The 12,704-nt window shown below is 44.3% G+C and overlaps 1 protein-coding gene across 1 annotated transcript; it reads right to left on the bottom strand.

Annotated features, from left to right (window-relative positions):
- Nucleotides 1-6,957: 6,957 nt before the first annotated feature.
- On the bottom strand, nt 6,958-11,242 carry LOC115308352 (sulfotransferase ssu-1). Its single transcript, XM_040216060.3, has 3 exons — nt 11,060-11,242; nt 10,927-10,933; nt 6,958-8,055 (listed from the first exon to the last, which is right to left on the bottom strand). Exons 1-3 carry the CDS (start codon nt 11,183-11,185, stop codon nt 7,277-7,279), a joined length of 912 nt encoding a protein of 303 aa, XP_040071994.1. The 5' UTR covers nt 11,186-11,242; the 3' UTR covers nt 6,958-7,276.
- Nucleotides 11,243-12,704: the final 1,462 nt, after the last annotated feature.

The following is a 12,704-nucleotide window of genomic DNA, read 5'->3' as shown; positions in this document are numbered from 1 at the left end:
ATCACAATATATAGGCTGTATCAAAACTTTTGCGTTCGCTGACGACCAAACCCCTGTGATCTCTTACAACCAGGGGAACCCCTGACACGCTTGCGCCATCTATGAGGCGGCCCTGAGACTGCCTTTCACTAGAGTGAAGGTTTTGCGGTATTTTCGGAGATCAAATGTGCGTAGTATCTATGAGAAATGGTCGTTTACAACACAAACGTTTAGAGCGCAGCTCTTATACACTGGTTACCCGGGTCGTTTTAACTGCAGTTAAGCATAACCGCGGTTAGCCTAACCGCAGTTACGCGCAGTTAGACGGCAGGCCTAACTGTGGTTGCCCGCAAACCATAGTTAGCCTAAACTGAGCTTGGCAACCTCAGTTTGGGCTCGGAACTGACAAGCTGGCAACGCCAGAGGCAGCAGACCGTAGAGCGAAATCGCAGTGCCCGAAATCGTTACAACAGGGTAAAAAGCGCGTAGAAATGCCTGTCGCAACCACCGAGGTCCTGATTAGTGTTGTGGCCGTCTCTGTTAATATGTGGTGGCCGGTCTCTACACTAAGGATCTGGGAAGGCGATCTGCCTCGCTGCGCTCGAACACGAGGAATGCGGCGACCTACGCCTCGATGGGAGCGCAGCTCAGCGCCGGGCTCCGGAGTGGCGAAGAGCCATACACGGCGAAACAAGTCTGGCAGTAGCTTGAAAACCTCAACAAACAATATTGGTGAGTGGAGATTTTACTTAGCTGCAGTAGGAATAGCGATTTTGTAGGTTGCTGCTATTAGAGCGAATAAATGGCAAATTAAGTTTTACGCACTGGCGCCGGCTCCCTGCCTGTGGCATCCGCCGAATGGTATAATTGCCGAGTTTATTGCTTCCTATTAATATATCCAGTCATCGATACTAATAGTATTTCAGTCACTCGATGAAATGATTAATTGGTATTTGCGGTGCGATTAAATGAAAGCCCCATTTCCACAAAGCTACATCCAGTGCGGTTGTTCACAACTACATTTTGAAGCTTTTTGCTACAGATTACCAGCCCTATCACCGCTGGAGCGCGAATTTATGCCGCAGTATTATTGCAGACGTTGTTTGCAGCGAAGGTTCGTGCACTGAAAATGACTTCTCATATCCCCAACTTCAGGTATCCATTTTCTTAAACGATGATTGAAAAAATTTCCTTCTTTCCAGGAAGCTGAGGCAAAGCAGCACGACCACAGGGTCAAAAGGTCTTGAGTGGGCGTTTTACTGGCAACTCAACAATTTCCTGGGATCGCTGCTCATCACGAACAGAGAAAAATGTCGAGGTATATGAGGTGAATTGGCTCGAGGTAAACTATAGTTAGTAAGGACACTCGCTGTAACACCGCAGCCGTGATTGCTCCTTACCCCCAGTGTATATAGCAGTGGCACTTTGAAACAACGCGCCTATCCCGCTTACCTTGTGCAGCGAAATTGCTCTTGAAGGTTGCACTAACGCTCTCTTGTTGTCTTTCTTTTTCTTTTATAGGCGCAAAGCAGCAGCCATTGGCGCAGCCCTTGCCGATGTCGGCCTTACAGGCTTTTGTGGGTGCCTCTTTCGGTACTGAGATTCCCCGACTCACGGAAACGAGTCAGCCAAACATCCACCAAAGGGGGCTTACCGAGGTCAGACAGGAAAGTTGTAATATCAATGCAAGGGGTATCCCAATTGACACTCACCGAGGTTTAAAAACACAAAGAAGCGGACTACGCGACTGAAACCAAATGCATGTTGCTTTAGTGGCTGACAGCTTAAGAAACGCGGGGCGTGGTGTATTATGTTCACGCTTAATTCTTCCTGATTGCTTCCTGATTGGTTTTAGGCCGTTCCTATCGACTAATAGGGCAACCGCACTGGCCGAAGAGCAATAATTACATGCTCTATAGTTGCCACGCCCACAATTTCTTAGGCGATCAGTAACTATATATAACAAACTTCTTTCAAAAACTGGTGTACAAACTTGCGCCTTTCTATGACTGTGTGGATTACAACCTCTTAAAACGTGTAACGCCGAGAAAACATATTGGCGCCATCTACCGTGTAGTCGTGGAACACTCGGCATTTCCTTATATTTCACATCTTTTTCTCGCGTAATTCTTTCTTTCTTGGCTTGAACAACGTTCGGCAGTTTTAGAAAAAACCATTCCTTGTCGATTAAGGATCACGAACACGCTGCCTGTGGGCTGCATGCAGCACGTGACTCGCTGGGACGGGGCTTGCAGGCAACCAGCTGCCAGTCCCGCTCCCATTTCTCGGACGCTAGAATTGGCATGCACCATAGTGATCTCATCTCGCCGATTTTTTTTTTTCCGCTCGAAACGTACGCTTTACTCTTTTAACGTATTTACATAGTTTGTACGTTATCTGCTTTCATCGGCCAAGGGTTCCGCCCTATTGTTTGTTTCACAGTTTGTTTCGTCTTAATCACCTGTACAACAGGCCGCAAGCGCGAGTTCGCTGAAGGGCGTTTCTCGACTCCGCGAATTCTCAATCAGCAGGAGAAACTGCCAAAGATAAAGCTATGAGCTGGGGATTCTCGTTTTCAAAACATATGACCATCAAAATGCAAACATTTTGTCAGACTGATAAAGAAATCGCCAGGAAAGCAAGAACTGTCGTGAACATTTTTTTTTTATATAGGCGTGTTGGGTGAGCCAGGTTAATTTCTGATTGAACCTAGCAGGGGGCACGACAGCGTGCTTCTTCTCTTGTTCTATTAAGAACGTCAACGTGTCGACGGCGCAGTTTCATTTCAGTTTCGGTCACATCACCTCTGGGCCCGAGGTAGTGCTATAAAGAACTCAAAAATAAAGATGGCACTGACAAAACTGCGAGTTTACAAAAAGCATAAAGCACGAGGTCTCTCTCTTCAAAATATCTTACCCCCTGCCCCCCCCCCCCCCTCCCCCTCCCCTTACGTTGACCCTCGACATTTCGGGGGTGGGCTGCCTGGCCCCCACACTCGAATGAGTTTGAGATCCCTAACTTAGAACTCGTAGCACATTTGATCTCGCGAATACCGCAAAACCTTCGCTTCAGCTTAAGGCAGTTTCAGGGCACCTCATAGATGGCGCAAGCGTGCCAGCGGTTCAACCGTCGTCAGAGGTCACAAGGATTCGGTCGTAGGCGGACGCAAGAGAGTCTTCTTGATAGAGTCGATTTATTGAAAAAAAATGTGATGATGGGGCACTGGAAGCTGGAGGATGCGACCATCTCGCGCTAGGCCCCACGTTGTCTCGGTTCTCTTTGTATATGGTACACGTTTGCCCCCGAACACGATATTAAAAAATCGACACCAACGTAGATTTTGAGTGAGTCAAGATTATATAAACTGGGTCGACAAACACTGAGAGCTAGTAGTGAAATGGTGAAGTGTTGCGAAGCACTTTATATTTATCTGTGATTAAATGTAGATTGATGTAACACGCAAAACAGAAAGCTACGTTTCACGGTAAAACAAAAACAAAAAAAACAACAAAACAACTGCATGACAGAAAATGAAAAAGAAACAGTGGACTGCAGTCAGAAAGGGACATATATTACTTACTTTGATGGGCGAAATTAAGTACAGTTTAGTTATTTTTATTCGTCGAGCGAAAGGCCGAGAGCGGAGCAACTGTTGTTCTGTTTCCTTGTTCGACAGACACACACACACAGATAGACAGTAAGGCGGCCATGTACTAATTCTTTCCCTTACTTGTTGCGCTTACAATTATGCAGGTTTTACCGTAAGTACAGAAATTACGCACAATAACCCAGTTCAAAATAGAATTATATATATATATATATATTTATATATATAAACGAATATTGCAGATGAATGAACCGTACTTAATCCAATGAATTAAAGAATCCAAGTTTTCAGGAACCCGCCGAAAGCCAAAAAATGGCGGAGCCAGGATTTGAACTCTGGGCCTCCCAATGTCCGGTCGGGTGTGCTAACCACTACACCACTACACCACTCCACCTTAGCTTTCTGGCGTTTCACTACCTGTCTTATTAATGCACAAGAAACGAAATGTGTCCAATCGGAGGTGTTCTGGAAACACACGCCGCCGCGTGGAACGCGGTACGACGCTTAGTGTCACGTGGTACGTGCTCGTTTGTGCTCCAGAAATCCTCCCACTGTTTGTCTCGCCCCGTGTACATGTAGTATTCTATGTTTATGAGCTTTTAGAGACACGGTATATATATATATATATATATATATATATATATATATATATATAGGGCGTTTTTTTAAGCTAAACAGAATTTTTAAAAACAAACCATGAAAGCTAGGTTAATGCGGTCTGCGCAGGTGAGTTATACGGCCAGGGGGACATAGTATAGGGGGCTAATCGTAGCGATCAGTCGGCTAATTAGTTAAAATTCGTTAGTTAACTTTTTTATTAATGAAAATAGACATATAGTTTCAATTAGAAACTTGCTTAGCTTCATCGAAAACCACTAAATCAGTAATTTTCAGAAAAACGTTGAACGCGTGAGAAGCGTAGTAGTGCACTAAAGTTACCGCTCGTGGAGCAGGTACAAGCCTGGGGCTAGATAAGAGACGGAAAAATTGCGCGGGCGCCTTACCGCAACCGCTAGCTTTGTACGTGCTCCACGAGTGCTAAATTTAGTGCACGACTACGCTTCTCACGCGCTCAGTCTTTCTGGAAATTACTGATTTAGTGGTTTTCGATGACGCTGATCAAGTTTCTAATTGGAACTATATGTCTATTTTTATTAATTAAAAAGTTCATTAACGAATTTAACTACTTAGCCGACTGATCGTTACGATTAGCCTCCTATATAATGTCCCCCTGGCCGCATAACTCACCTGCGGAGACCGCATTAATCTAGCGTTTATGGCTTTTTAAAAAAAATTCTGTTAAGCTTAAAAAAACACCCTATATATATATGTGTGTGTGTGTGTGTGTGTGTTTGTGTGTGTGTGATTCTTTTATTAAACATATTAGAATAAACGCATGCTTCGTGCAATGAACATATCAGAACAAACATACAATGGCACAAACATATAATTTGTGCAATAAACATATCAGAATTAACATATAATTTGTTCAATAAACACATCATAATAAACATGATTTGTTCAATAAACATGTAATTTGTATAACGAAAGTCATTACAGTCCTAAATGTTCTGATCTCTTTGTTACTTACATCGATATATTTTTTTTCCTTTAAGGTAAAAGTTGCAGGTTATTAACTATCCTCGCTGACTAAAAAAAAAAAAAAAAAAAAAAAATACGATCTAGCATTAATGTGCTTTTCTTCCCGGCGCACACGCAAGGATCGCTTCTGTACCATATATTTTTGTGAATGGTCCGTCGCAATCTTTTTGATTTCTTTAAAAAAAAGAGACATACACTGCGTGACACTCTTAATGCAAAACACGGCATTGGCGCGATTTTTTAATTCATTTCGAAGGGACGCTGTTAGGCACTATATATTACCTCCAATATTAGTGCATTAACTGATCACTTTCTACTACCATATCAGTTTTTTTATGAAAGCCCTTGAATATTAAAATGATCGCAGGATCAAGAAAAATCGGAGATATCGCTTGTTTCACGCTAACAGCACCATGTAGTGTGCAAAGAGGATAGCCAACCGGCAGTTACGGTCTCCGACAGCTGAATAAACGCAGGGCGGAGCCTATGATGTTCATTGCTTCCCGATTGGTCCTTCGGATATTATAATCGGTTAACTCCGCGATCTTACTGGCTGACGAGCGATAATGAGAACCTCAGGACCCGCTACGTCCTGCGTTTCTTAGCTTGTCGGTGATTAGAGTGACTGTAGCTATTAACGTTCCGTATTATTTTTAATTATCATATTTTACCAGATGCGCGTCACCTTTCATTTTACTTGTCAGTGTTCCGAGTGTTTTCAATACAAACTCGGTAAATCCAACAACATTAGATCATGTTATAAATGGCGGACAAAGCGTTCTGTAAAGCTATAAATTATTCCGAGCGTTTTCCTGCTACCCAAATAATCGACGGCGAGCGCTGCCCTCTGCACTATGATTCGTATTATTATCGGCGCGGCAGGAAAGTTGTCTCAGAACGAGGAGATATCATCGAGGTAATTTTGAATCCTTTTGAATTCGCTCACTGCGAGATTATCATTTCTTTTACTTACAGAAATGAATAATAAAGTAACACCGAGCAAAAACGACAAGAATTGCTACTTGGCGTCAATCTGATGACATGACTTGCATTTGACATTCATAGTAAACCCACGAAAAAGGAATAATAACCATAAAAAAAGAACGGACAGAAGAACCAAGTCTCAAATACTGCTGCCAAACAAGAGGCTGTGTTTAAAACTTAGTTTTTCTGTCCGTTTTTTTTTTAACACTCGTCTCTTTCGGTCTTACTGTGAATGTCGTTCACCGATTCCCTAGAATTTTTTTCTCCTTTCTTAACCTTGTGCTTCAACTTGTATGTTCCCTGTGCATCCGTCTAAATCTGAATTTCAAAATGTGAGATATCGAGGGATTTAGCCACTATATTGCCGTGGCTACAAATTGACCCGTGATCGTACACAAACATTCGATGAATAAATTGACTATCTGGAGCTTCAAGTAAAGGTTCAGTAGCTATTGACACCGCCAAAAGTGCATCGTCACGCCGCCCATTGTCTACGTGCGTTCGCTGTCACAAGCTAAGCCAGTCATGTACACTGAATGCGCTGTAATCCTGCGTCTTTTTCTATGCCTGATACGGAAGTGGTACGGAGCATAGATGTGACCTTCTAAATAACAAAGGGACACGCAATAAGATTACTTCATTTCGAGGATCCACGTAGCGTAGCTATTCACTAGGCCATACCGAAAGCAACCGAGTATACGGTAGCTGATGCAAAACTTTCCCGAAAACTATAAACCTTGCGTTCGCTGCACACGCCAAGAGAAAGGAACTGAGCAAACCAATTAAAAAAAAAATAATATTTGGGTTTAATGAATTGGCGTATATACATATACAAACATGTATTCTATATATTATCAATATGATGCCTGCTTTACGAACCAGTTTATCATTGCCAGAGTGCTGGAATTGAACCGAAGATACCTTGCATTTAAATCTTTCAAGTCGGAAACAGCGACATTACGAACGGAAGAAAGTGTCATGGGCTATAGATTCTGTTTTAGAATTTGAGTAACTGTCCTCCCTTAGCGCATATTTTCGTACGATTCTGAAAAAGAAATATTTCAATTGCATAAACGTACGAGTCATTGTAAGCACCATTGGACCTCAGTCACACTGCCAAAGCTTCATAATATCCGAACCCTTCGTTCGTTCTTTGATGGCAGTCTGCATCTTCTCGATGTTCCCACGAGTGAAGTGCTGCTTCCAATCGCCCATCACTCCCTTGCGGAGGATATGGATTTCGGTCGATTGGCAAACCTGCTGGTTGCTGATGACCTGGAGCGGCTGAACGTGTGGCGAATTGTTTGTGATACACTCGGTGAGCTCTATTGGGTTCATCGTCAGGATATTCTTCATAAAATCCACGGTGCTCTTCTCCAGGACCTGCTCAAACACGTCCCCGTTTTCTTCGAGCACTCGCTTGTGTTCTTTGCCTAAAAAGTCGGCCAACCGGAGGACAACTTCTTTTTTGTTTCTCTGAAGTTCTTCATACGTGATGAAAAACACGTTCGGGTCGTCTTTATGGTTGTAGCCAGAAAGAATATGCTCAAAGTAGTCGCCAAAACCGACCTTTGCTTCGAGGAAAGCGTCAAGAAAGTCGTCGAATGTTCCGTCCATGAAATTTATGCGGGGACATTCTCGTGTCATGTGGTAGTTGGACACGCAGCAATCCCAGGGGTTCCGTGCCACGTAGATGTACGTTGCCTTTGGAATGAGGCGAAGTTTACTCATGGAGAAATGGGTCCGGAGATGTCTGGGGGATGAGGACGACTTGACTTCCATGATTTCGAGGAAAGGCACCCTCTCAAAGGATTCGTTGTACGTTTTCACCGACTCTCCTGTGGCCAAGATCAGCTGGATGATTTGCTGCACCTTGTGCGTGGCTTCCATAACGGGAAGAGTTGGGCTGGCGTCTCACGTGTCGCAGGGCATGGCCGGTGTTGTACCGTTCGAGACTGTCCCGTCCGTCGTTCTTCCTGGAGCCTGCGGATGAGGCTCCGCTTGACCGTCTGGACGAGTTGTTGTGCGGCGACATTGGACGCCGGATCGTAGGGGGGCGTCGATGGATGTGCTGCACGGAATTCTTACTGCGAAAATCTGTGAAATCAACAAGCCACAAGCTGGGGAGCATTGTCTCTCTCAATTTTCTGCGGAAGGCCACAAGGTGCAAAGAATGTGCGCAGTATTTCCACATTCATTGAGGCCTTGGTTGTGACGATAATTATCCCTGGAGAAGGGGAACAAGGAGTAAGAAGGACAAACACACATCTTCAAAAACAGCTATGCAAACTGGTGCGCCACCAAAAAAAACTTCTAACTTCTGGATAGCATTCTCATCCGTGTAGCTCCCGGGTGTCTTTCGAGCAAGAGCCGTAAAACTTCTGACGGCAGTGACTCACGGTTGACTACTTTGTTTCCCCATGTGAGGTAATCATAACCCACAGGAGCTCATCTTTGCAAAGAAAAAATTGTGACAACTTGGCCGTTCTGAATTTCGCAGGCCATCCATTTAACACAACAAAGCATTACCTTCGACCAAGTTGCGTCTTTTCTAGTATCGGCGCATTTGTTACCGGACGACTCAGGCATTTCTTACACTTCTTAAAAGAAGTTACTTCTTTCTATGATGTTTGGAAGCGTCAATCTCGATAGCGCGTCAGCGTTTGCAACTTGCCCTTCGTTTCTGTTGACACATTTGTCACGAAAAGCGGCTAATACAGAAAAAACGAGGAAAAAGCTAGCAACGGCGCGTTTTCCTCCCTTCGACTGACGCGCTCCCAAGCGGACACGAGAACAAAGGAGGAACAAGACGTCTTTTCTCCTTCTCTAGGCAGACGGCAGAAAGGTTCCGCCCTCCCGCCTAGTCTTCTTTCAGTTTCGTTTCCCAGTCCAGACGTGCAGAACATTTGGGTTGCACCGACATTTTTACCATTAATTTTACCAAACAAGCAAACGAAGGCGTTAGAAACACTGAAGTTCAGGAGCAGTGCCAGCACTGGGCTAAGATGGTCGCCTCCGGATTGCGGAACGACGTGTCGATGTTGACGATTTTATGGAAACCGTGTAAACTGCGTCCAAGAGAGGCAGGTTTCGCTGCCGGGTGGGTGCCTGTGTGCCTTCTGTGCTTACTTCGGTTCTGTTTTGCGATGCCGAGTGGCAACCGGCAATCAACGTGGTTCTGTATTTCTGCGTGTCAGCAACATTGCGATGGAAAAGTTGTGTGTTGCAAACAAAGCCTGGAATTATCGCCGATGTGACCGTGTGTTCGCGTATCTGTGGTGTAACATCAAGATGAGATGACGTAAATGACGGGCATAGATACCGCTGGTCGGGCCGTAATCGGAGTGGGCGGGGTTTCGCAGGTTGACATTTGGCTTTAAATGAAAGAGTTTAAAACCGCTTGAGGGACTGCGGTGCAGTCGATCGACCTTCGGATAGTCATGTTTTAACGCTGGTTTGAACCGTAGCTTCTATCGTACTGTTGCCAATGTGACTGTCGTTTGCGATATCCTGTTGTCTCCACCAGGAGTGCGATTGCGCTCTGGAGAAAGGACTGAACAGTATGAAAATATGACGGAAAATACGTAGCTGTACTATTTTGAATTTTAGTATTAAGGGAGGATGGTAGGTAAAATCGACAAAAAAAACAGACAAAAAAACTATCCTTTATTTTGTTGTTTAAATATACTACGGTTCCCGAAGACACAACCCTCCATATGGCGCGCTGGGATAAGCACTAGAAGTTATCGAGCTCACACCAGCATTGCACCGTACACTTAACACCTGCCGCAAGTCGCGGCTTTGACCTCACTCAAGTTGATTAAAAACGGATTTCTCTGCCCGTGAAGCATCGCTTCCAGCTGAGCGAATACCCCCCTACACCAGACTTGTGCTCGTTACTTGAAAAATGCAATGGATTACAACTAGAAATTACCGAGCCTCAAGTGTTATGGATTACCGTGCCAACTTTCGTAGTATTCTGCGGATCTTTATTACTTTTGCCATCGCAACCCGCTTCAGTATGTTGTTCTTGTATCCCACATCCTTCAAGCGAAGCAACTGATTCTCCACTTACAGATGCCCTTGGTGAGAACAAGACTTCTTGAGGGCAGCGTTCAACAATGACATAATTATGCCTCTCTTGATCAACTTAGACCAACAGCTCGCCTGCTTAATAAAGTTGTCTTCACTTTTAATGCTTTTACAATGTCCATAAAAACAAACGATACTGCGTCTGTCATTAATTTTAACTTCATTTTAGAACAATGAATAGTCCCGATCGCTTATTATGGACTTAAGAATTTCTGATGTAGGAACATTATGCAACGAATAAATTGATACTAGATTGTCATTCACGCTTGTAATAAAAAAAAGGCTTCCAATAAATTTAGTATTATCGAAGAAATACCCACATTGTAAAATTACCTCAATATATAAGATCAATATTTCATTAGAAAAAAGAACTACAAGAAAATTGAGAAATAATATTCAACGACTACATACATGTGCATAAAACGTGTGAATGAATATGCGAAAAGGTTCGATAAACTAGAGAATTTTCTGATCTCGGGCATTAAAAAGTTACGTATATGTGTGATTACAGTATCGTAACAAGATTTCTGAGTGAACATTCTAATACTTATCAAAAGAAAGAATAAAAAAAAAAAAAAAAAAAAACGGAGGACGCTCACGGGCAACCATACTTTTATTCTTTCTTGTTTATTTACTCATAATTACAACACGTTCGTTTTAACCAACCTCCTAATCGCGACAACCATTTAACTTATAACCGAACTCACAATACGCTATAGTTCAGGTAATTGTCCAGGTGTAGACATGTAACCCCCAAAATAAAAAAAAAAAACAAAAAACAAAAAAAAAACGTACCTGTATAATATCGCTTTCTTGCGGTTCAAAGGTCGGAACTTGCCGGTAAAGGGTGGGGTTAAAATAAATGCAGCAGGGTTCACTGTCGATGTCCTGAATCACTGGGACGCGTCTGGGTTTGGTCATGTCTGCGCAGGTTTACGTGGCGTCTTAGCTTCAATCAGGAGAGCCTATTGAGAGAGAGAGCCTATTGAGAGAAAAAAAAATGAATGTCAACATTCATCTATACAAAAATATGTTGTTTATAAACAAGCCCGCGTTCGCCCACACGAGGCATGGGCACTGCGCGTGCGCAGAAACCACATCCGCGTGAAGCGACTGCGCAAGCTGCGGTAAAGAGCTTGTACTACAGAGAGTTTCCAACTGGTCAATCGGGGCCACGTGGTTCACGGTCGGCGTTTGCGATACGAGCCGCGAAGAAGTGGCAAAAGCGTTGATCGTCTGCAAACGCCTCCGCCTTTCCACCTGCGTTTCACCTAACCACGCGAAAACGAAGCACATGCGCACTTGTGACCGATCGCTGCAGAAGGTTTACCCCACCAAATTTCGAACGCTCCCCAAGGTTCACGGTGCCACAGTTTGAAGTGGATCCTATCTACAATCTAGGCTCACTAGTGCGCGGTGCCGACAGCAGCGCCACCTTACTAGTGTGGCGTCAGAGAGCTATATTCATGGCTTGTTCTCACGCCACATCGCGTACTTTTGACCACCACCACGGAGAGAGGAGGAAGATACTTTTGTAGGAATTTCGAGCGACGGGTTAATCTTCTATAAACTTATGAAAAGAGATAGTGATGTCTGGGAGACACAGAGGAGGTTCCTGGTAAGATGAGAGCTCCTTCTTCCCCTCTTCTCTGGTGGCCATCGGAGCGCTCTTTGGATGACGTCATGTGCAAGCCACGTGTACTTCCTGACAGCGTAAAACCTAGTTCAGACAGTTGCGTTTGACTGCGTTGCGGCTGCGAGAAACCAGGACATCCCTGCTGCTTATATCGCGTGCCAAGATGATTCCTTGAATTGGATTCCACGCTTCATACGAAACACAGATGTTCCGCTGACTCGCTTTAGGTTCTCGACGCAGCGCAGCCAAACGCACTCAAACGCAAATGTCTGAACCGGCCTTTAGGAATGCAAAGCGGGGCCTACGCGGAGCCGAAGTTCGTCTGGTACTTGTGCTTGAGATTACGCTGACTTCAGAACGCCGTGCTCTGGTTGGCTCCGATGGGAAAGATAGCGGGTAAAGCTTAAGGCAGCTAGCATTGAAGTCTTCCGAATAACCTTTCAGTCAGAGCCAGTCAAAGCTCGCCGTTTTGACGTCACTGCAACACCTGGGCAAGAAGCAGACGAACTTGAGCTTTGCCTTAGGTTCACAGTTCCTGCTTGGCTGTTTGTTCTTAGCACCCTTATCAACTAATATACCACGACTTCATTGGCTCTGTAGCTATAATAAAATGATTGGGTATTGTTACATTATGCCTTTCTTAATTCCTCACCGCAGGAAGAAAAAAAAGACTCATATACATGTTTGCAAGTGGGATCCCGGCTTAACCTCGAACCGCGCGCCAAGGTGAGGCGGACCTACTCTCCAGCCAGGACGTTCGCTGGTTGTCGTACAATGTTGCCAAGCGTCTCTCGCCGAAGCGTA

The sequence above is a fragment of the Ixodes scapularis genome, unplaced genomic scaffold (genome assembly GCF_016920785.2).
Source record: "Ixodes scapularis isolate PalLabHiFi unplaced genomic scaffold, ASM1692078v2 PGA_scaffold2__306_contigs__length_199485367, whole genome shotgun sequence".
Lineage (NCBI taxonomy): Eukaryota > Metazoa > Arthropoda > Arachnida > Ixodida > Ixodidae > Ixodes > Ixodes scapularis.
This window is presented reverse-complemented; position numbering and strand designations above follow the sequence as displayed.